Source organism: Molossus molossus, unplaced genomic scaffold, assembly GCF_014108415.1.
Source record: "Molossus molossus isolate mMolMol1 unplaced genomic scaffold, mMolMol1.p scaffold_m16_p_1, whole genome shotgun sequence".
Lineage (NCBI taxonomy): Eukaryota > Metazoa > Chordata > Mammalia > Chiroptera > Molossidae > Molossus > Molossus molossus.
The window spans coordinates 179711155-179735840 of record NW_023425344.1 but is presented as its reverse complement, the minus strand read 5'-3'; the positions used below and the strand labels follow the sequence as shown (position 1 = coordinate 179735840).

The 24686-nt window shown below is 46.6% G+C and overlaps 1 protein-coding gene across 2 annotated transcripts; it reads left to right on the top strand.

The window, feature by feature from the left end:
* The first annotated feature begins 1922 nt into the window (after positions 1-1922).
* RMDN3 (regulator of microtubule dynamics 3) lies at positions 1923-24073 on the top strand. 2 transcript variants are annotated; one of them, XM_036247429.1, is made up of 13 exons: positions 1923-1979; positions 2342-2535; positions 6619-6811; positions 8324-8467; positions 15133-15418; positions 16181-16283; positions 19907-19967; positions 21776-21851; positions 22009-22086; positions 22269-22367; positions 22629-22682; positions 22822-22902; positions 23143-24073. In XM_036247429.1, the coding sequence occupies exons 2-13, from the start codon at positions 2349-2351 to the stop codon at positions 23194-23196; spliced, it is 1416 nt and encodes a 471-aa protein (XP_036103322.1). In that variant the 5' UTR covers positions 1923-1979; positions 2342-2348; the 3' UTR covers positions 23197-24073. The 2 variants fall into 2 exon arrangements, with proteins under 2 accessions (XP_036103322.1, XP_036103326.1); XM_036247433.1 differs by having other exon boundaries at positions 1924-2063.
* Positions 24074-24686: the final 613 nt, after the last annotated feature.

Genomic DNA, 24686 nt, shown 5'->3' with positions numbered 1-24686 from the left:
TGATTATATCTAATAAAAAATTGGGGGAGGGCTGAGCTAGATATTTAGGCTGTCACTAAAGTAAATTTTTACTTTTAAGAAATGCTGATAGTCATAGTCCATAAAAGTCATGTGTTTTTCATTTCTAAAATTACAAGAAGTTACATAAATCATGAGTAAAATGGAATTATAAAAGAGTCTATTGGCCCTGGCAGGTGTGGCTCAGTTGGTTGGAGCATCAACCTAGGTTTCAGTTTTGATCCCTGGTTGGGGTGGTATGGGAGGCAACTGATCAATGTTGTTCTCTCTCTCTCTCTTTCTCCCTTTTCCCCTCCCTCTAAAAATCAATAAGCATGTCCATCTCTGGTGAGAATTAAAAAAAATACATCTATAATAATCTAGGCCCTGGCCGGGTTGGCTCAGCAGTTGGAGCGTTGGCCTGCGGACCAGAGTCCTGGGTTCTGTTGCTGCTAGGGGCACGTAACAACAACAACAAATCTATGGGCCACAAGTGGGCACAGAAAAAACGATTAACAAAAATTAAAAAGAAAAAAACCCCAGCCCTGGCCAGTTGCTCAATGGTTAGAGCTTCGGCCTGCGGTCCAGAGAGACCTGGATTTGGTTCCCACTAAGGGCACATACCTCGGTTGCAGTTTGTCCCCCACCCCGGATGGGGTCGTATGGGTGGCAACCACTCCACGTGTCTCTCTCACATGGATGTTTCTCTCTGTCTCTTCCTCCCTCTCATCTTCCTGCTCTATCTAAAGATAAATGCAAAAATGTCCTGGTGAGGATGAAAAAAACAAAACAAAACAAAAAAACCCCCACAAAAAACACAAAAGCTCTGACCAGGTTGCTCAGTTGGTTAGATCGTCCTCCCAATATGCCAAGGTTTCAGGTTTGAAACCTGGACAGGGCCTGTAGGAAAATCAACCAAAGAATGCATAAATGGGTGGAGAAGCAAATGATGTTGCCCGTTACAAACAAACAAACAAACAAACAAACAAACAAACATACGTACAAGTCCCACAAAACCCCCAAACGGTGTCTGAACCAATTAAAGCAATCAGGGATCAAGTTTCAGCCTCACTCAAATGTTAGAGGAAGAATTTCATTTGCATTCTGGAAATGGAAAAACAGTTTATAACTCTATCCCTGGTTAATGATACGAATTTTTTGTTTTTGTTTTAAACATGCTTTTACTGATTTTTTAGAGAGAGGGAGAAATAGAAACAAGTGAAAGACCCGACTGGCTGCCTCCCGCACGCTCCCTACTGGGAATCGAGCCCGCAACCGGGGCTGGTGTCCCGACCGGAATGGTACCTGACCCCTCAATGCCTGAGACAATGCTCAGTCCACGGAGCCACACCGGCGGGGTATGATACAAGTTTTTAAGTGCAGGGTGAGTTTTTAAGAAGCTGGCCCTGGGGACTCAGGGACCTCTTGCAGCCAACCAACAATTTATCTGTGCTAATTTGAACTGCGGAAAACGCTATTATCTAGTGTTTAGTAAATGGTTGGAATAAAAATGCATAAACAAATTAAGCCGGGATAAATGAAGTCGGAGTTAGGACAGACTGTTAAGGATAAGTGGGGAGGAGGTGACGTTTTCCAGGTAGAGAATGTGTCATCCTAGAAAGAAGCAACAGTAGACGCGAAGGTAGAAAGATGTTCCGGGAACAGCAGGTAATCTGGGGTGTCTGAAGAGAAACCGTAACTCAGCTAGCCAGAGTGTAAGAGCTTCTGCTGGAGCACGCACCCCAATAAGTCACTTTCCACCTCTCCCTGGGTCTCCTCTCCCGCCTCTCTGCTAGCCCCGCCCCTCTGGCTGCCCCTGAGGCCCCGCCCCGGGAAAAACCCTGGACGGGAGGCGCAGCCTAGTGAGGTCACCTCATCGCGCCTTCGTAACGGCCCGCGAGGCTGATGGTGCCGTTTAGTGACGTCACGATCATTGACAGCGTGAGGCGGCGGCGACTCCTGCCGTGATGTTGAGCGGCCGGGTGAGAGTCTGAGTTTGTTTTCTGCAAGGCCAGGGCACCTTCAAAGGGCGCGGGGAGGCCAGGAGTTTGCGGCCAGGGCGGCGGGTTTGTGGGTGCGGTGTCGTGAGGCTGGAGAGGAGCGTTTGGAGGCCCAGAAACCTGACTCCGGGATCAGGGCTTAGGGGGCGTGTTGGAGGGGAGGCTGCTTCGCGGTAGTTCGGCTCCGGGGGCTGGCGGAAGTTTAGGGTCCAGATTGGGGTGAGGTCTCAGAGTCTGGGCAAGGAGATATCTCCAGGGGTTCGGCGTGGGGGGCGCGGATGGACCACGCTCACGAATCTCTCTCCCCCCGCCCGCCCGCTCCCGGTGGCTCGCGCGGGCTGCAGGTGCATCATGTCTAGACTGGGGGTCTTGGGCGGCGTCCGCTCCGGGCTGGGACTGTTGCTGGGCACCGCCGCGGGCCTTGGATTCCTGTGTGCCCTTTACAGCCAGCGGTGGAAACGGACCCAGCGCCATGGCCAGAGCCAGCTCCTGCCCAACTCTGTGGACTTCACGCAGACTTCAGAGCCTGGACGCCAGGGTAGGAGCTGGTCCCCTGAGGCCGCAGTCACTGCTGACGGATGGGCCTGGGTTCGAGGCTGCCTTTAGCAGAGCCTGTGGGACAGGACAGTGGAGGCGGATGCCTAAGAGTTTCTTTCACCTTTTTGGACAGCCTATTGAAAAGAAAGCATTCTCCCTCTTTGGTACCCTTTCTCCTATAATCCTAGGGAAGTATATTGTGAAAAGGTTGTTTAGTTTTCACTTTTGGTTTTGGCCACAGTAGTGCTATATACGTATTAAAGGCACTTGCTTAGTTTTGGGTGAGGTGTTTAATACATAGAGGAAGAGTCTAAAAGTAGGCAAAAGGAAAAGCTAATCTTGTAGGAATTAAAAGTCCTGAGGCTTACGTATTAAATTAAATATTAAAATCAAGAGACCTTGGAGACTATCTAGTCCAAGTGTTTATATCCTTATGATGATGAAATCAAGATTAAGAAAGACTGTGTAACTTTCCCAAGGTTGTCACAGAGCAAGTAAAAGGCAGGATTGGGCCTGGTCACCTGGTCCCATGGACTTAACACAGCACGGGGCTGGGAATGTGCTTATTTGCAGCTGAATGTGGGTAGTGCTTTCAGTTTTGCAAAACTTTCATGTTAAATGAACTCATGTGAGCAAAGTATATAGGGCTGGTACAAACCTCATGTTCGAGTAATAGAGGAACTTTCAGATCATCTCACCTCGTGTTAATTGGGAATGGGTGTTTCCTCTGATCACCAAATGCCAGGTGGTTTAGAAAAGTTAGTTTTAGCCCTGGCCAGTTTGGCTCAGTCGTTGGAGCATTGGCCTGCGGACCAGAGAGTCTCAGGTTCGGTTCCCGCTAGGGGCACGTACCAAAAAAAAAAAAAAAAGGAAAGTTAGTTTTAGAAGAGCCTTTAAAGAATAATTGCATACTCTTCACTGGGGATTGGGCCCACAACCTGGGCATGTGCCCTGACCAGGAATTGAACGGGCAACCTCTTGGTGCATGGGTCCACGCTCAACCACTGAGCCACACTGGCAGGGCTCAAAGAGTTATTTTAAATTGTAACTGTTAGCATTTTATAATGTGGTAGTAACCTAGTGTTGCAAGTGTGCTTGTCTTTCCTTAAATTTTGTTTTGTTTGGTTTGTAATTTCTTGGCCTTAGTCATTCTTCTGCTGATGTTGGGAGAAAGTGGCCGTGTTCCCAGGGATCTTTCTTTTTAAAAGAAATTTTTGTTTTTCTGTATTGATTTTTAGAGAGGAAGGGAGAGGGAGAGATAGATAGAAACATTGATGAGATAGAACATCGATTGGCCGCCTCCTGCATCATGTCCCCCACTGGGGATCCAGCCCACAACTGGGCATGTGCTCTGACGAGGAATCGAACCGGTGACCTCTTGGTGCATGGGTTGATGCTCAACCACTGAGCCACATTGCTGGAGCCCAAGGACCTTTCTTGCTCTACATTCTTTTTTTTTTTCTTAATTTATTTATTTTTGTTACAGATGTTTCTCCTTTTCCCCCCACTGATTCCCCCTCCTTTTCCGCCCTCTCCCCAGCTTTGTTGTCCATGTCCATTGTTCATGCACACATGCATATAAGTTCTGTGGTTTATCTCTTCCCCGCACCCCCTCTTCTGGGGATAGTCAGTCTGTACCCCATTTCCATGTCTCTGGGACTGCCCCATTCCTCAGACTGTTATGTTCATTATATTCCACAAATAAGTGAGATCATATGATACTTGTCTTTCTCTGTTTGGCTTGTTTCGCTTAGGATGATACTTTCTAGGTTCCACCATGTCTTCTCAAAGGATAAGAGATCTTTCTTTCTTAGAGCTGCATAGTACTCCATTGTGTATATGTACCACAGCTTTTTTATCCATTTGTCTACTGATGGGCATTTGGGTTGTTTCCAGATCTTAGCTATTGTAAATAGTGCTGCTATGAACATGGGGCTACATATATTCTTTCGGATTGGTGTTTCAGGCTTCTTAGGGTATAGTCCTAGAAGTGGGATCACTGGGTCAAATGGAAGTTCAATTTTTAATTTTTTGAGGTAACATCATATTATTTTTAATTTTTTGAGGTAACACCATATTGTTTTCCATAGTGGCTGCACCAGTCTGCATTCCCACTAGCAGTGTACTAGAGTCCCCTTTTCTCCACACCCTCGCCAACACTTGTTTGATGATTTGTTGATGGTGGCCATTCTGACAGGTGTGAGGTGATACCTCATTGTTGTTTTAATTTGCATCTCTCTGATGATTAGTTATGTTGAGCATTTCTTCATATGTCTCTTAGCCATTTGTATGTCCTGTTTGGAGAGGTGGCTATTTAGTTCCTCTGCCTATTTTTAATTGGGTTCTTTGTCTTCCTTTTGTTGAGTTGTATGAGCACTCCATATATATATTGGAAATTAACCCCTTATCTGATATATCATTGGCAATTATGTTCTCCCATACAGTGGGTAGCCTTTTCATTTTCATGATTGTATCTTTTGCTGTGCAGAAGCTTTTGAGTTTGATGTAGTCCCATGTGTTCATTTTCTCCTTTGTTTCTGTTGCCTTAGGTGATGTGCCAGTGAAAATTCTGCTGAGTATGATGTCTGATATTTTGTTCCCTACATTTGCTTCTAGGATTTTTATGGATTCCTGAGTCACATTTAAGTCTTTTATCCATTTTGAGTTTATTATTGTGTAGGGTGTAAGTTGATGGTCTAGTTTCATTTTTTTGCATGGAGCTGTCCAAATTTTCCAACACCATTTATTAACGAAACTGTCTTTTTTTTTATTTTTATCCTCACCCAAGGACATTTTTTCCATTTTTTGTTCAGATAGAGTGGGAGGGAGAGAGAGAGAGAGAGAGAAACATCGACGTGAAAGGGACACGTCAAGTGGTTGCCACCCACACGACCCAACCAGGGCCGGGGACAAACTGCAGCCGAGGTACATGCGGGAACTGAACCCGGGTCTCTCAGACCGCAGGCCAACGCTCTAACCGCTGAGCCAAACCAGCCAGGGCTAGAGAGACTGTCTTTACTCCACTGTATGCTCTTGCCACCTTTGTCAAATATTAATTGTTGCTCCACATTCTTGAGCACTGTTGGGCGTTTGTTACTATGTTTCACAGATTTATGCTTGCTGGACTTTGGGTTCTGCCTCCCTCATTTACCTGTTTTTACATTTTCCAGTAAAATTGCCTTAGGTGGCTCTCAGTTTATTAGCATTTATTATTGGAATTTACTTAGAGCTCAATTCAGGTCTTGGTAATGGTGTTTTTTCAATGTTTTTTTTTTTTTTTTTTTTTTGGTACGTGCCTCTAGTGGGAACTGAACCCGGGTCTCTCTGGGCCACAGGCCAGTGCTCCAACTGCTGAGCCAAACCAGCTAGGGCTCCATTGGGTTTTGATGGGCTTTTTCCAGTGTACCTTTTCTCTTAGTAACTACCCTTTTTCTGTTTGCCCCATCTGATGATAGTAAAAGTTCTTGAATGGAGCTCAGAGTTTTCTTTGCTATTTTTTGTGAAGTGAAAGATGAGAATTTGATTGAACTCAATTTTAGTTTTGCTATATGGTTGGTATTGACTGGTATTTGGGCATTATATACAGGCATACCTTGTTTTATTGTGCTTTGCTTTATAGCGCTTCACAGACATTGTTATTTTTCAAATTGAAGGCAAGATTTTATTGCGACAGTTGATTTATTGCAGTGGTCTGGAACTGAACCCACAATATTTCTGAGATATGCTTATAGTCCGATATAGAGTTTTATTTTATTCTAGCAGGGCAGCTGTCCCGACTTTGGGGAACTTCACTCTTGCAAGCATTTTATATCATCTGCCATGGTGTGCAATACTGCCAAAGGCCCTGGTGTGGAAGGTTCATGGGACAGAGGCCTCTTATTTATAGATTGGGACCTTGATGTTTTTTTGGATAGTTACTCGAGACTTATTAACAAGACTCAACTGTGAACATATTCTTTCTGAGCCTCAAGGGTCTTTGAAAATTAAACTCCAATGAGAAGCAAGTGTTCTTGAATTCTAGGTGTAAGATCTTTTCCTCACTGTGTCCTGTGGATATCACTGTCTTCTGTACTCCTTCCTTCAGTGAAGCCACTGCGGGCAGTCCCAGGTGAGGCCGGAGATGCTGCAGTGCTGCCCAGCTTTCCACAAGAAGGGCAGGAGATGGTGCTGGACCGCCTGGACTTTGTGCTGACCAGTCTGGTGGCACTGCGGCAGGAGGTAGAGGAGCTGAGGAGCAGCCTGCAGGGCCTTGCTGGGCAGATTGTTGGAGAGTTCCGGTGAGTAATGCAGCCTCCTCTCTTGCCTTGTCCCCTGCCCCTACAGCTTTTTCAGCTAAGCTGTGTTCTGGCCTTTGCTGTCTGTCTCTAAGGAAGAAGCCAACTTTATAGCTTCTCACCCAATTGGCAGGGAAGCTGGCCTTGCTGCTTTTAGGCCTTCGTGATCTGTTGTAGCAGCTGAAACGCTTTGTTCTGACTAACCTGGTCTGCTCTGGTCTGTCCAGGGAGCTGCCCTTGTTCTCTTGAGTGTAGCAACCCAGAATTTAAAAAAAAAAAAATTTAATGATCTGAGAGAAACATCTATTTGTTGTTTCACTTATTCATGCATTCACTGGTTGATTCTTTTTATTAAATTTATTTTTTAAAATATGTTTTTATTGCCCTGGCCGGTTTGGCTCAGTGGTTAGAACGTTGGCCTGCGGTCTGGAGAGACCCGGGTTCAGTTCCCGCTAAGGGCACGTACCTCGGTTGCAGTTTGTCCCCGGCCCTGGTTGGGTTGTGTGGGTGGCAGCCGCTCAATGTGTCCCTTTCACATCGATGTTTCTCTCTCTCTCTCTCTCTCTCTCTCTTCCTCTCTCTCCTTCCTACTCTATCTGAACAAAAAATGGAAAAAATGTCCTCAGATGAGGATAAAAAATAAATAAATAAATAAATTGTTTTTACTGATTTTTAGAGAGAGAGGAAATGGGGGGAGAGAGAGAGAAACATTGATCAGTTGCCTCCCACACACACTCCTGCTGGGGATAGAGCCTGCAACCTGGGCATGTGCCCTGAACGGGAATCGAACCGGAGACCTCTTGGTGCATGGGTCAATGCTCAACCACCGAACCACACCAGCGGGTCTTTTTTTTTAATCCTCACCTGAGGACATTTTTCCATTTTTTGTTCAGATAGAGTGGGAGAGAGAGAAAGAGAAACATCGATGTGAAAGGAACACATTGAGTGGCTGCCTCCCGCATGACCCAACCAGGGCTGGGAACAGACTGCAACCGAGGTGCGTGCCCTTAGCGGAACCGAACCCGGGTCTCTCTGGACCACAGGCTGATCCTCTAAACACTGAGCAAAACTGGCCTGGGCAACTAGCTGCTTTTTATTGATTCTTGTATGTGCCCTGACCACCTGCAACCTGGGTGTATTAGAGGATGTTCTAACTGAGCAACCTGGCCAGGGCCAGGACTCAGGATTTTTTTTTTTCCTTTATTGATTTTAGAGAGAGAGGAAAGGAGAAGAAGAAAGAGATGGGAACAGTGATGAGAGAGAATATCGATTGGCTGCCTCCTACGTGCCCCACACTGGGGATTTGGCCCACAACCTGGGCATGTGACTTGACCGGGAACGAACCGGCGACCTCTTGGTACATGGGTCAGTGCTCAACCATTGAGCAACACTGCCTGGGCGAGATCCAGGATTTTTTCTGTTCTTCGCTCTTTAATGAGGAGCAGTAGTAAGAGGCTTCTTCATGGTGAGGGGAAAGACAGGCTGGATGGGGCCTAATGCCACCCTGCTTTTCAGATCTCACATGGAAGAGAACCAGAGAGTGGGTCGGCGGCGAAGGTTCCTGTTTACTCGAGAGAGGAGTGACTCCACTGGCTCCAGCTCTGTCTACTTCACGGCCACCTCGGGAGCCACATTCACAGATGCTGAGAGTGAAGGGGGGTGAGTCATTTCTCCTGGGGCAATTGTGGCTCCAGCTAGGTTACATTTTGTAAAAGCAGTGTTTACCAATGGAAAATTCACACCAACCTGCTATAAATAATTTTTTGCCTGCTGGTGTGGCTCAATGGATTGAGCATCGTCCCATGAACTGAGAGGTCCCGGTTCGATCCTGGTCAGGGCACATGCCCAGGTTGTGGGCTCGATCCCCAGAAGGGGGCGTGCAGGAGACTGCCGATTGATGTTTCTCTTTCACATCAATGTTTCTCTCTTTAAAAAATAAATAAAAACATTAAACAGAAATATATATACAGATTTTTGGAACAAGGTAAGGATATACATAAATACAGAACAGTTAAAATAAAAGAAACTGTCCACCTTTTGTCATGTAGACAAACAGAAATGTTAACAGTGATGACTGCTTACATCTGTTATTTTCCTTTGAGTAGGCTTGTTTTTGACATATTTTTTATTTGTTTTCCTATAATATTAATTGGGCATTTTCCTGTGTTGTCACAAGAACTTTATTTCCTTTACTAGGTGTGCTCCCATTCCCCTGGTAGCTGTCCTCTTTCCCCAGGGAAGGCTTGCTCCCTTGTCAGATTTACAGATGGGAGCTGACTGTCCCAAGTAATTGGTGGCCCAGCAGGTCTGATAACAGGCCTTATTGTGAGATGGGGCAGTAGTCAGGAGTCTTGTGGACAGCTTCCAAACTTGGTCAGACTAAAGCTTTTGATTTTATTATTTTTATTTTTTGTTAATCCTCACCCAAGGATATTTTTTTTCCTTTTTTTTTTTTTTTAAATTCCTCACATGAGGATATTTTTCCATTGATTTTTAGATAGAGTGGGAGGGAGAGAGAGAGAAACATCAATGTGAGAGAGACACGTTGATTGATTTCCTCCCACATGACCCCTATTGGGTCTGGGGATTGAACCTGCAACTAAGGTATATGCCCTTGACCCAGAATCGAACCCAAGAGCCTTCAGTGCTCAGGCCAGTGCTCTGACTGCTGAGCCACACCAACCAGGGCTAAAGCTTTTTTTTTTTATCCTCACCCGAGGACACTTTTCCATTTTTTGTTCAGACAGCGGGAGGGAGAGAGGAAAAGAGAGAGAAACATTGACGTGAAAGGGACACATCGAGTGGCTGCCACTGCACGACCCAACCAGGGCTGGGGACAAACTGCAACCGAGGCATGTGCCCTTAGCGGGAACAGAACCCGGGTCTCTCTGGACCGCAGGCCGATGCCCTAACCGCTGAGCCAAACTGGCCAGGGCTAAAGCTTTTTTTTTTTATTCTCACCCGAGGACACTTTTCCATTTTTTATTTGGATAGAGCAGGAAGGAGAGAAGGGGGAAAAGAGAGAGAAACATTGATGTGAGAGACATATCGACTAGCTGCCACCCACACGACCCCAACCGGGGCTGGGGACAAACTGCAATCAAGGTACATGCCCCTAGCGGGAACCGAACCTGGGACTCTCTGGTCTACAGGCCAACGCTCTAACCGCTGAGCCAAACCGGCCAGGGCAGGAGCATCTTTATGTACCCAAGGAAGCAGATCACTTGGGTAGGGAATTGATGTTTTTTTTTTAGTCCTCACTCGAATACATTTTTTCATTTTTTGTTCAGGTAGAGTGGGAGGGAGAGAGAGGAACAGAGAGAGAGAGAGAAACATCGATGTGAAAGAAACACATTGAGTGGCTGCCACCCACACGACCAGGGCCAGGGACAAACTACAACCGAGGTACGTGCCCTTAGCGGGAACTGAACCCGGGTCTCTCTGGACCGCAGGCCGACGCTCTAACCGCTGAGCCAAACCAGCCAGGGCGGGAATTGATGTTTGAACTTGGTAGAACAAGAGAGTCATAGCTCTGCCCAAAGATCAGGATTTTTTTTTTTATCCTCACCCGAGGACAGTTTTCCATTTTGTTGTTCAGATAGAGTGGAAGGGGGAGAGAGAGAGAGAAACATCGATGTGAAAGGGACACATCGAGTGGCCGCCACCCGCACAACCCAACTATGGCTGGGGACAAAATGCAACCGAGGTATATGCCCCTAGTGGGAACCGAGCCTGGGTCTCGGGACCGCAGGCCGACGCTCTAACTGCTGAGCCAAACCGGCCAGGGGAGGCTTTCTTAATTATAGCTTCAGCAGGCTCAGCCCCATGAGTGATTGTGTGGCTTGTGGAGGCCAATGTGGGAGAGTATGATGCAAGACTCTGGTTTAGCTGGCTGCCATCTGGGGCAGTGGCCAAAGTGAATAATTCTTTTTGCCATGGTCAGTGCCATATAGGTCAAGGGGAAATTATGGGAGGAGACCTCAAACTCTGGAATGAGACTTTGAATATATGGTCCTTGAGGAAGGAGTGCCTCTTTGAGGGATAAAAGGATAAGAATATTTGATGGGCTACTCAACTCCACTGAAAGCTATAGTCCCCCCCACCCCCACCCCCAAATGAAATAGCAACTTTGAGTTTCCAGAGGACTGACTGATTAGCAGAGGCAGAACCACTGTGTGGGTCTTTGAGCTTGCTCCCTGAGCATTGTCACAAACACAGCGTTAGTTCCCTCCCTAAGGGTTTTCCTTAGGGTAAAAACCAAACTTACCCTAAAACACCAGCTCCTCCAGCAAGCCTTACCAGGCATCCCAGCCAAGAGGGATTGCCGTGAGCTCAGCTCCTTGGACATGCATCACCTCATTTAGGTGAGATCTTCTGAGTGTCTCTGGGTTGGGGCCCATACCTGTCTTTGGATGCTTTGGCTCCCCCCCTCTAATGGGGTTTAGGAGGAGTTCAAGGAAAGAAACTTAATTGCTAGGAGGGGAGACGTGTAACTGAGTCCTTGATCATTTAAGGAGTAGAGGAGGATAGCACTGGGCTCCTTGCTCTGAGGGAGCCTTGGGTCCTCCACCCACTGTGAGAACAGTGTGTTCAGTCTGAGTGTAGAGATCCAAATGGCCTCTTCAGAGGGCCTTGCCAATATCTTGTTGATCTCAAAAGATGCAGGGCATGTTCAACAAAAGGGCTCCCCCCCCCCCCCTTGTGGATTTCTTCAAGAACTGGGTTGGTGGCCCAAGAGGTGTGAGAGCATGATGTGAATGTAGGGATGGCAGCCCATGTGGCTTTGGCACATGATCAGTCTCAAGCCCTGGGAGCCCATGAGGCTGATGTCAGTGCTCACTCAGCAAGTGCTTGCCTGCCCACTGCATGCCAGGCAGCGAGCCTGCAAATTAGTGAGGCAGAGATCTTTAAAGTGGAGCTGAGGCCCGGCTGGTGTGGCTCAGTGGTTGAGCGTCAACCCGTGCACCAGAGGTCGCCGGTTCGATTCCCGGTCAGGGCACATGCCCAGGTTGTGGGCCCAATCCCCAGTGGGGGGCATGTAGGAGGCGGCCAATCGATATTCTCTTTCATCAGTGTTTTTCTCTCTCTCTCCCTCTCTTTTCCTCTCTCTCTAAAATCAATAAAGAAAAATAAGTAGGTAAGTAAGTAAATAAGTAAATAAATAAAGGGCTGAGTGCATAAAAGGCCTCCTCACTGTGCCAGCCTTGCTGGAGGTTCCCTGCCTCACAAGGCTCTACCACCTCTCACTGTGGGTGGCAGTAAGGCCCCCCTAACCTCTCTCCTTGGCCTTTTGGACCAAGAGGGATCACAAATTGTAGGACTTTCCTCCTGGCTCAGCTTCCTGGAGACTGCTAATGCCTATGCTCTAGCATAAGAGCAGGGGTCCCTCCTGGGAGACTCCTGATTGGCCAAGGCAGTCTTCAGTCCAGCAGGGAATGAGATCTCCCCTTGTTTCTAGCAACTGGAGGTGATGAGACTCGGGTTTCCACCCCAGATAACCCGTTCATCCATTTGTCTTTGGGCCTGGATGGGCTAAGTAGGGGCAGCTTTTTATCCCGGCCCTAGGAATCAGTCGGGAGTTTCTCTAGGATGCCGCTGTGTGATCTCACTCATCCCCACTCAGGCTGACTGTGAATCTGATGCCATTTCTTGTCCCTTTAATTCCTAAAATTTTTACTGCACTTTGTTAGAGGGGAAAGATATTCGGATAAACTTAAAGAGCAGGGTAAAGTTAAGATTTTAAATACCTTGTTCCTTATTAGGGCCCCTTCGTTAGAGAATTCGGGAAGCTCCTCTATAAAGCAGCACTCCACATGGATTGCTCACCTGGTAACTTCTAGGTGGAGCCTGCCTCCTTGCCATCTCTGGCTTTCTGACCTGCAGCGTTCAGCCCACATCTCTCCTTCAGTTCTGTGTTGCTCCAGCAATAGTGATCCTTCCCCAGTACTCCACTTCAGGATGGAGGAAGGCTATCACTAAAAGTCTTCTCTGTGCTCAGAACCTTCTGGCTTACAGAACCTGCTTTTCCTTCAGTCCAGAGGCCTTTCTGGTGTCTGATTCTGGACCCTAGAAGTCTTACCTTCTCCCCTGCTATTTTTGTCTGATTCATTAGGTGGTTAGGAAAAACATACTAATCAGCTGTTGGTAGAGGCCAAGATCTGAGAAAAACTTGGGTGCATCAAGGTTGGGCTCCCAAGGAGACCCCTGGCTTATGGTAGCCCCAGAGATACCTTCCCAGGTGGTTTTTTTTGCATCTTCCTCCTCTCCTGCTCCCAGCTGCAAGTGGCCCTCACCCCACCCCCAGCAATTCCAAAGGTTTGCAAGGGCTACTCCTACTGTAGGTTAGGGTTGGTGGCTGACTTGGGATAGAGGCACACGATGAATTGAGAAAGAAAATGTGGATATCTGTGGCTGCCCATGTTGGTTCTGACAGATGCCTTTGGCTGATAAAGCAAAAATGATTGACAAACCCTGAGCCTGGTGAGCCATCTAGCTCAGATCAGCTTCACCTATATTAACATTTTTATCTTGTGTTGTTGCTAATCCTCACCCGAAGACATTTTTCCATTGATTTTTTTTTTTAGAGAGTGGGAGGGAGGGAGGGGGCGGGGGGAGAGAGAAACAGAGACAAACATCCGATATGAGAGGGACACATCAGTTGGTTGCCTCCTGCCTGACTCCAACCTGGGCTGGGGAGCAAACCTACAACCCAGGTATGTGCCCTTGAGCGGAATCAATCTGTAACCCTTCAGTCCTTGGGCCAACACTCCAACTGCTGAGCCAAACTGGCCAGGGCAAAGTTTTTATCTTTTTAAGAAATTATTTATTTATTTGATTTTAGAGAGAGGAAGTGGGGGAGGGAGGGGAGAGAGAAGAGAGAGACATCAATTTGTTGTTCCACTTATTTATGCATTCATTTGTTTTTTTTTTGTTTTTTATCCTCACCCGAGGACATTTTTCCATTTTTTGTTCAGATAGAGCGGGAGGGAGAGAGAGGAAGAGAGAGAGAAAGAAACATCGACGTGAAGGGACACATCAAGTGGCTGCCACCTGCACGACCAACCAGGGCCGGGGACAAACCGCAACCGAGGTACATGCCCTTAGCGGGAACTGAACCCGGGTCTCTCGGGACCGCAGGCTGATGCTCTAACCGCTGAGCCAAACCGGCCAGGGCAGGTTTGTTTTTTTTTAATTCTCACCCTAGGATACTTTTCTATTCATCATCAGATAGAGTGGAAGGGACAGAGAGGGAGAGGGACACACACACATTAACCAGCTGCCTCCCACACTACCTGACTAGGGCCAGGGACGAACTGCATCTGAGGTACATGCCCTTGGCCAGAATCAAACCCGCGAGTCATTGGTCCATGGGCTGACTCTACCGCTGAGCCAAACTGGCCAGGGTGAAGATATGTTTTATTTTATTTTTTAAGTGAGAGAGGAAAGGAAAAAAACATTGATGTGAGAAATACTGATTGACTGCCTCCTTTATGCACCCCAACTGGGGATCAAACCCACAACCTAGGTATGTACCCTAACTGGTAATCTAACCCACAATCTTCTGATGTGTGGGACGATGCTCCAACCAACTTGGCCAGGGCAATAGTTTTATTTTTTTATTTATTTTTTGGTGGTATGTGCCCCTAGCGGGAACTGAACCTGGGACTCTCTGGTCTGCAGGCCAACGCTCAACCACTGAGCCAAAATGGCCAGGGCTAATAGTTTCTTTTTAATTCTTCTGCCAAGAGAGGTCAACTGGCAGCCTTCTGGTACACACCTTTTTTTTTTCTTTTCTTTTCTTTATTGATTTTAGAGAGAGGGGAAGGGAGGGGGAGAGAGAGATGGAAACATTGATGAGAGAGAACATAAACTGGCCACCTCCTGCATGTCCCTCACTGGGGATTTGGCCCACGTCCTGGGCATGTGCCCTGACCGGGAATTGTACCAGTGACGTCTTGGTGCATGGGTCGACGCTCAACCATTGAGCCACACCAGCTGGGCTTGTACATGCCTTTCTAGGCTTTTTCTTTTTTGTCCATTTACTGGCAGACTTGGTGATAGCTAAGCAGGGGGTTCTCATAATAGCCCCTGAATGTGCTCCTGGATTTGGTCACTCTTTCCCTAAATAATTTTTCCACCCATGGTTCCCATGGGAAGCTTTCTCTAGAGGACTAGTTTTTGCCATAGGTGGGGGGAATGGTTCATACTTGGTGCTCTGGACGACAGCATCATGGAGAGTCCCTCTTTGTGGGTAGGGGAGACCGTAGGGCTCTGAGGCTGAATGATCCCCTCCTTTGACCCTGTAACTTACATTTCTCTGCCAGTTACACAACAGCTAATGCTGAGTCTGACTATGAGCGGGACTCGGACAGGGAGAGTGAAGATGGGGAAGATGAAGTAAGCTGTGAGACTGTGAAGATGGGGAGAAAGGATTCTCTGGACCTGGAGGCAGAGGTGACTTCAGGCCCTGTCCCCAGAGACCTGGAGGCTGACGCCTCCCCTGGCCTGGAGGCTGTGCTGCCCCTCCTGCGGCAGGCTGACGAGCTGCACCAGGGCAGTGCGCAGAGCAAGCGAGAAGGCTTCCAGTTGCTGCTCAACAACAAGCTAGCGGTGAGGCTCCAGCTGCCTGTCCTCCCTTTCTCCCCCCTTCCCTGCTGATTCCTAGGGAATGAGAGGAGGCCACTGTGGTTATTGACTGCAAGGTGACATGGGAAGGAAAATGAGGGTGAGATGGTTGGTTCTGTACCTGTCCAGGGTTCCACATCCTCTTCCAAGGAGCTAAATGCTACCCCTAGAGGCCTAGGCTTATGCCTGCTCCAGAGCTGCCTCCTGAGGGCTTTCCTCTGCTTCCTACTCCAAGAACTCCACCCTCACAGCAGAGGGAAACGGAGAGAACTGGAAAGCCCTTTTATTTCCCTTGACGCAGAGCACAAGCTGCCTACCCCTCTTGAAGTTTCGAACACCAGGGATAAGCATGTAGCTCACTCAACCACAGTTCCCTTCTTAGGTTCACTGCCAGAATTTATGCTCACCCAAGTATAAGTGCCCCCAAAGTTAGAACTGCCCCTTTTTTTGTGCACTACTGTAGAGGGAGGGCATTCTGGCCTGCTAATACTGTAAGGAGGAAAGGTCAACTCCAAGATGTAACAAGGCACAGCAAAAGAAGTCTTGCTGACACAATGAAAAAAATGTGAAAATGCCCAAGAAAAGGGAGATCATTTGGGGGTAGAAGACCATGCATAAAACTGGTGTAATGTCAGTCAGCATCTGTAACACACTATGTTGGAAACTCAAACATAGGGTGTGGGAAGGCCAAGCCCCAATTCTCTGAGGAAAGAGGGGCCTCCAACCCTTTCTCTGTTTGGTCTCTAGTATGGAAGTCGGCAGGACTTTCTCTGGCGCTTGGCCCGGGCCTATAGTGACATGTGTGAGCTTGCTGAGGAGGTGAGCGAGAAGAAGTCATATGCTCTAAATGGTAAGTGCTGACAGGTTCCCTGTGGGAAGGTATAGGGGTGGAGCCAGCCCATCTACTTGGGGTCCAGAGGAACTACCAAGGTGCAGACTATCAGGGCAGTTGTGGCTCACTCACTAGAGACAAACTCGGGCTCCCAGAGATCCCTGCTTCCTTGATACAGAGAATAGTCTCTGCTTCTCTGCATATCATTGTGATCTGAATATCATTAGTGCATGCATTTAGGAGTATTTGTATCATATCAGCCTAATTCTTTGTTCTCACTACCCAACACAAAGAGGGCAAAGCCTCCTTTCTTAATCTGAAGAGGGTTTTGTTTTTTTTCCCTGCGGTTTATGAATCTGGTTTCAGTTATAGAGGTTGTGGGGCAGGTATTCTAAGAATATTAGTGGAGTATATTTGGTGAATACCTGTAAGGAGTAGTTTGGGAGAATACTGCTAAGTTAGAAGTCTCTGGGACCTACTTAGCTACTCCATTACCAAGTCTGTACCCAGGGGGTAGAGTGCATCTGACTTATGCCAGGCTCAGGGCTCATCCCTCTCTGCTGTGAAGTCACTGAGTCCTGGCACTTTATTATTATTTGTTTTATCCTCACTCAAGGACATTTTTTTCCGTTTGTTGTTCAGATAGAATGAGCGGGAGAGAGAGAGAGAGAAACATCAACGTGAAAGGGACATATCGAGTGGCTGCCACCTGCACGACCAAGCAGGGCCGGGGACAAACTGCAACCGAGATACGAGATACGTGCCCTTAGCGGGGACTGAACCCAGGTCTCTCTGGACCGCAGGCCAGCGCTCTAACTGCTGAGCCAAACCGGCCAGGGCAGAATCCTGGCACTTTAAAAAGCGACTGGTCCAGCTGGAGTGGCTCAGTTTGTTGGAGCACTGTCCCTGCACCAAGGGGTTGTAGGTTCGATTCCAGGTCAGGGCACATAGCCAGTTTGCAGGTTGGATCCCTGGTTGGGGTGTGTACGGAAGGCAGCCAATGGATGTTTCTTTCTGTCTCTCCTCCTCCCTTCCTCTCTCTAAGCATGTCTAAATAAAAAGTGACTGGTTTTGTGGGGAAGGTGATATGTCTTACCTCCCTACACACTGAGTCATGTACCATCAGTGGGCTTCCAGGTCTTGTTCCAGGTTCAGTTAGTTATCTAAAATGGATTTGTTGCCTGGCTGGTATGGCTCAGTGGTTGAGTGTTAACCCATGTATCAGGAGGTCACAGATTCGATTCCCGATCAGGGCACATGCCCAGGTTGTGGGCCCTATCCCCAATAGGGTGGGGGCGGTGGGGGCGGGGGCATGCATGAAGCGGCCAATCAGTGTTCTCTCTCATTGATGTTTCTGCTTCCCTCTCTCTAAAATAGAGAAAAAAGGGATTTGTCTACTTTCCCACTTCTTTTTTTATCGTCACCTGAGGACATTTTCCTATTTTTTGTTCAGATAGAGTGGGAGGGAGAGAGGAGAGAGAGAAACATTGATGTGAAAGGGACACACCGAGTGGCTGCCACCCGCACGACCCAACCAGGGCCGGGTACAAACTGCAACCGAGGTACATGCTGTTAGTGGGAACTGAACCTGGGTCTCTCTGGACCGCAGGCCAATGCTCTAACTGCTGAGCCAAACTGGCCAGGGCTACTTTCCCGCTTTTTATGTACAGCCTTGCAAAGGTTATTGAATATGTATTTGATAATGTAGAACAGCAATTCTCAACCTGTGGGTCACGACCCCTTTGGGGGTCGAACAACCCTTTCACAGTGGTTGCCTAAGACCATCGGAAAACACATATTTCTGATGGTCTTAGGAACCGAGACACAGCTCCTCTGTCCGTCTCCAGGCAGGTCCACCCACATACAACATGAGGAACTGTATTAAAGGGTCGCAGCATTAGGAAGGTTGAGAACCACTCATGTAGAATCTGACAATACCTCAAGGTGACTGTTCTAAACATTCCTAGAATTAGGAAGTCGATATAGAAAGAACAGGCCAATTGATTCAAATGTTTATTGTTATAGATCTTCAGAAAAATCCCTGGGAATTTTAACAAAAGGTGCTTTTTAAAAATTTCTGCTTTCCCATCTAAATTTCAGGTGAGGATTCTGATCAGCTTTTGGGTTTTTGGTACCACCAAGAATAATTCCTTTCCCTTTGGTCATTGATCAGCTCTTATCAGGAGCAGCTACAGCCTGCACTGGTCTGGTTTCCTGAGTTTAGCCCCCTGGACGACGAGTCTGTTCCTACTGGAGGTCATATGGCTGCGTAGCATCTTCGAAGGTCCTGTTCTGGGACTCCAGCTATTCAGAACCATCCTTGCTGGGTTTAAAGTTCTTCATTTTGTTCTATCTCCAGAAGCTGAACCACCAGGAGGCGGTCATTCTTTGGGATCTCAGACGATTATCTGTTCACCCGTGTCCTATTTGACAGAAACTGTTTCTCACTCTTCACTATTATTTTCCTAGTGAGATGAGACAGTACTTTGAAGGGGCAGAGAGAAATTCCTAAAGAGACTATGTCCCTCATTGGTGGGGGCATTCTTTGTTTGGAAAGGGAGATGCAGCATTCTCATCAGCTGTCTTAAAATATTTGTTGCCCTGGACGGTTTGGCTCAGCGGTTAGAGCGTTGGCCTGCGGACCAGAGAGTCCCGGGTTCGGTTTCCGCTAAGGGCATGTGCCTTGGTTGCAGTTTGTCCCCAGCCGTCGCATGGGTGGCAGCCACGCCATGTCTCTCTCTCACATTGATGTTTCTCTCTCTCTCCTTCCTGCTCTGTCTGGGGATAGATGTAAAAATGTCTTCGGGTGAGGATAAAAAAATTTGTTGCATATACAACATACCATCATTACTATCACTTAAGGATGAAGAAACATTTCAGATTAGTCAGTCTACCACCTCAACACATTATTTTTGTTCCACTTTCTCCATGTTCCCTTCCATGCCTCTCTATTTTAATCAAAGGACAAGTGCCATGTTGCAGGCTGCTATTTTCTCCATTGCATAATAGGCATGATGGTCCTCATCTGGAGGGTTCCAGGCTCTTTGTCACTCTAGGGGACTCTTGTCAAGACCTTTCATGTATTTAGGCCTCAACTTCCTTGTTAGTCTTGGTGCCTAGAAAACTGAAGACTAAATAAGTGCAAGTCACCTCTTGTCCATTTGGCTCTGGTAAGTTTTGGCCTAGAGTTGTGATGAATGTTTTTGGATCCTTTTGAGAATCAAAGGATCAAAGCTGTGGATCTTCTCAATAAAATGTACATGTACCTAAAAGTTTATGTAACTTTGGAGGGATTCATGGACACCCTGAAGCCTATCACAGACCCCAAATCAAAAACCCTCCAGGGTCAGTTCTGTCCGGCAGTTTCAGATTGGCTTTGGGTCTTTTTATATTTGAAGTGCTGGGAGCACACCAGTGAGTATCATAAAAACAAGGTAGCTGGGACAGCTGACTGTGGAGATTGGGAAGGTGAGGTGAAGAAGTCATGCCTGAGAAACTACTTACAGTTTTTCATTCTAAGTTCACAACTATTTCTAAAGTCCAGGCTGGGTAAGAATTGGTGAGAGCTGAAGTAGTCATTCTTCCTTTTAGGAAGTGTGCATGGGAGCCCTTATCAACTCTGGATCACTTTTGTTCCACAGGAAAAGAAGAAGTGGAGGCCGCTCTGGAGAAGGGGGATGAGAGTGCTGACTGTCACCAATGGTAATAACACCCTGTAGAGTACCATGAAAAGCAGAATGGGTTAGAGCAGAGATGAGTGGAGGGGGTGGAGCTTTACTGTCTCTGCCCTGGCCACAAAGGATTTGCCAACAGAACCAGGAGGGGGAGCTCTGGCCTTTCCTTCCATGTGCCCCACCCTACCCCAGCTGGGGACCCAGGGAAGTTTTCTTTGGCAGGTGCCCTCAGGATGAGGCAGGGGAGAGTACAGGCTTTTTTGTTGTTGGGGCTTGGAGAAATGAGCAGCTTTGTAAGTCACCCTACCTACAAAACTTGTGGTTCTTGGCTTCCCAGGGAGGCTGGGCCAAAGTTTGCAGCTCCCCTGTCCTGCACAACCTCCTCTTTCCCCTAGCTGCTATCCCTGGCTGGTGGTTGGCTTTGGCTTCTTTGTTTGGCTTGCATGGGGAAAAGTGGATGTGAGTTCACCCTCAGTAAGTTCAGTAGTCAATTTATTAGCTCACAAAAACATCAGCCCTGTTTGTGGTCTCATATGAGGCAAAGTTCTGCCAATTTGCATGGGTCAGGGCCAACTCGTGTCCTGGGGCCTGGGTCTAGCACCTCAGAGTGGGAAAACATTCCTTTCCTACCACCCCTCTTGCTTTCCATATCTCTGTCCTCAGACCGTGAGCTGAGAGGGGCTCTTTATCTGTCGCTGAAACTTGATCTCTGCAAGGAGTCTCCTCAGAGGCCAGGTCATCAGTTTCTAGGGTGTCATGGGTGCTACTTCCCTGTGGCTCCTGGAAGAATGGAAACTGGCCTTATGCTTTCTTAGCTATTCTTAGGGAACAGCTGTTTGGACTAAAAAATGGAACTGAGGCTCTGGAAGAATCTGATACAATACCCACCGATATTTAGCGAATATATGAAAAAGCAATTTGGGCCTTTAGACACTCATTTAATATCAACTGTGCTTCTGGAAACAATGCCAAAGAAATGGGGTAATGAGACCTTTGTTTCTAAAGACATAAGATGGGAAGCTGGCTGGCTTTGTTCCCCTGGGAAGGATGTGAAAGAGATGGCTGAAATCGAGGCATTTCTTCCTCTGCTTCTATTGGTTCCCAAGATAACATCATAGAAACTCCTAGAGCATCTCATCCCAATTTGTCCTAGAGTACAGTTTACTAATAGTGTACCTGCATACTTCCAAGGCTAATAAGACCTTTTACTGTGTGCTCAGGAGACAAAAAGCAGTGCTCTCAGGTCTCTTACCCTTTGAAGCTGATATCAGAGAACTGCTCTTTAAGTTTTTATGACACCTACGGCTGTACTCATTATGAGGGGAAATTTGTTGGTAATTTGGACTGAGACTGTGCCTAAATATTAAGTATAAGAGAGATTTTGCTCTGGCCGGTTTTTCTCAGCGGTTAGAGCGTTGGCCTGCAGTCCCGAGAGACCTGGGTTCGGTTCCCGCTAAGGGCACGTACCTTAGTTGCAGTTTGTCCCCGGCCCTGGTTGGGATGTGCAGGTGGCAGCCACATCGATGTTTCTCTCTCTCCCACTCTATCTGAACATCAAAATGGAAAAATGTCCTCAGGTGAGGATAAAATAAATAAATAAATAAAAAAGATTTACTCTGGAAGATCCAGCTCTTTTGTATCTAGTATGTATACGTTGGAGAGCCCACCACTATGTTTGCAAAAGACTATGAAATGGGACCATAGGTCTGTGAAAAGAGGAATTATATACAGATGGGAAAATTTTCAGCTCTAGTTGAGGGTGCAGGGGCAGTGCCGTTAGGAGATGGGTGGGGAGCCCTTCCCTTGTCCCTGAGCTTGCTGCTGCTTTCCTCTTAGGTATGCAGTGCTTTGTGGTCAGCTGGCTGAGCATGAGGGCATCCAGAGGCGCATCCAGAGTGGCTTTAGCTTCAAGGTGAGGAGAGGCTTCTCGTTTTTCCCTTGTGCTGTCCATCTTCCCTGCTCCATCCTAGCTCCTTGCAAAGGGTGTTCCTATCACCTCTATGACTCGCCCTCTTTCCTTATCAACTCTGGTGTCTGATGTTAGTTTATATTTACATTTACCCCCTCAGAAACATGTGGACCAAGCCCTTGCTCTCCAGCCAGAAAACCCTATGGCACACTTTCTCCTTGGCAGGTGGTGCTACCAGGTGAGCTAAATTCCAGGCCTTAATGTAGGGGCCTCAGCCTGGCTCACATGCTGTGTCCTCTGAACAGCCATGTCACTGATTGGACTCAGCCCCATTGACCCTGTTTGTTTTCAGTATAGAAAATGGCAATATTTCTAAAAATTTTTAAACTTTTTATTCATTCCTTGATCTTTTGGTGGCAGGTTGCTCACCTGAGCTGGCTAGAAAAAAAAACTGCTACAGCCTTGTTTGAAAGCCCTCTTAGTGCTACTATTGAGGATGCCCTCCAGAGCTTCCTAAAGGTATGGAGGGGGGGGGGTAGACAGCAGCCAGAAATGCCTGGGTGGCCTTGTTTTTCCTAAGAACATAATTGGGTTTCTGGTAGGGGCCAGTTTTGTTTGCCTGTTTGGGAAAATCAGAACGACCTGAGAGCGTATAAAAAATATAAATTCCCAGACTCACTAAATCAGTCTCCAGGTAGGGGACTGGAAATCTCTAATATACTTTAGAGCTTACTTGAATTTGGGGAACACCTTACTGAAATGCGCTCCTCCTTTCTCCAGGCTGAAGAACTACAACCAGGATTTTCCAAAGCAGGAAGGGTATATATTTCCAAGGTAAACTCAACCTATTTCAACACAGATGAAAAATATGTATGTTGATAATATTCTGGAAACTCCTAAAAGCATACCTATTTATCCAGTTATAGTCTCCTAGTCGTGTTTCTCCCGGGTTTTCACTGTTGTCTCTTCTCAGTGCTACAGAGAACTAGGAAAAAACTCTGAAGCTAGACAGTGGGTGAAGCTGGCCATGGAGCTGCCAGATGTCACTAACGAGGTAATGCTTTTAAGAGCTTTTCTCACACTGGGTTCCATTATTGAGTCCTCCCTGGACCTTTCCAAGAAAGAAAATCTTCCCTTAAAGTCTTACTTTCCTAGAAAAGGGTCTTCACTTTTGTATTTAGGTGCTATAACAGATCCGAAAGGAAGCAAAGGGCCCTTCTTCTTGGGTACCAGTGGTTTGGGAAATGTTGACTTTTAGATTTTGGGTCCTAGTCTTGTTCTCTTGTCTCCCTAGGATTCAGCTTTCCAGAAGGAACTGGAAGAACTGGAAGTAATTTTAGGACACTAACCACATTTCAATGGCCTTCATGACTTGTGAAATACCACTACTTAAGGGGGATGAAAATCAAGCCTTTTTTTCCCTTAGACCTTGCTTAGATCGGAGCCTGAGCAAAACTGGTTAAGGGAGTATCCTGACTCATGGTCTAACCAGCACTTCCTACCATTCCAGAGGTTAATTTATTCTAATCCCTGATTAATTTGAAATTGGGGATGTACTTAAGGCCTGGGTTTCTCTTGTATTTTCCCTTAAGTGAATGTGAATTCTTGAAAAATCAAGACCTGTCCTAAGCTTGAGTGTGGGTGAGAACTGAAGGCTGCCTTCCAACTGCTGGTAAGGTGAATGAACTTCAAAGAGCTAGAGGGACAAAACACAGAACTTGTACTTTCTCACTGATTGATATTCAGCACCAAATTCCCTAATCCTATGATCACACCCTACCTACCAAGGTAAAAGGGAGGGTCAGGGCAGTCCATGGATATTGCCCCTTCTCACCTATCATGTAGATTCTAATTGTATTCCTGGGCTGAGGGGCTGGACCACTTGACTTCCAGTCTTGGCTGCTTTTGGAATGACAACAGTGCATAAGGCTTATGAGACTGTGAAATGATGATCTGAGGAGTTGCCTGAATATATTTTTGGTAAGCTTAAAATAAACCAGATTTGATTAGAAGTAATTATATTCCCCTTTGTTTATTTATTAGCTCCTTATTCTTGACACTTTTATAACTGTTTCCTGCTACATGCTATTTCAGTGAAATTTTTAGTTACTTGTAAAATACAGACAGAGAGCTGATTTTTAGCCAAAGAAGGCCTATTCCAACTAAGCAGGTGTTCCCTGACCCACACATGTTCACTCAGAGCCACCAGCACAAAACCTAATCCCACCTATGAGAAAAACTGAGACAAATTTCTAGGTCAAAAGCATTTAAATGCTTTTATACAAGAATCAAACTTTCATTCCAGAATCTGTCACTGTGGTTTTATTATACCACACAAGGTTTGTTTTTTTTGTTAAGAGAAGACCTCCATTCTTAAAAGCCAGGGAACAGAACTGCTTTTAAAACAAAGCTGCATTAAACTATCTCCCTATATAAAGTAGGATCAACACAGGCACCAGCAAAGATTTTCACTGCCTTTCCTCCCACTAGTAGCTGAGAGGCACTAAGAAATGCAAAGAAAAGTATCTCAAACCCCTGAAGTCAAATAATCCAGGAAAGCATCAGAGTTCTCTACAACATGAGACTTACACAATAAAAACAAAAGGCCACAGGAAAGCTGTGATATATCCATCTTGTAATAATCTGTTAGATTGAAGGATAGTAAACTTAATCATCTGAATATAGGCTTTCCCTTTTAAATTTTAGAGCAATAGAAACTGATCACCCTTGCCCAGTGCCAAAAGGATATAAAGGCCCTAACTCCCAATATTTAGTTTGTACCAGAATAACCCCTATAAACAGTAGTCACTGCAAATAAACTACTTTATTAGCATCCCC

Coding starts and splice junctions, on each gene's coding strand:
- RMDN3 (XM_036247429.1), top strand. CDS start 2,349: ATGTCTAGACTGGGGGTCTTGGGCGGCGTCCGCTCCGGGCTGGGACTG. Junction 16,284..19,906: donor GAAGTCATATGCTCTAAATG/GTAAGTGCTGAC, acceptor TTTGTTCCACAG/GAAAAGAAGAAGTGGAGGCC. Junction 22,368..22,628: donor CCCTCCAGAGCTTCCTAAAG/GTATGGAGGGGG, acceptor TCCTTTCTCCAG/GCTGAAGAACTACAACCAGG.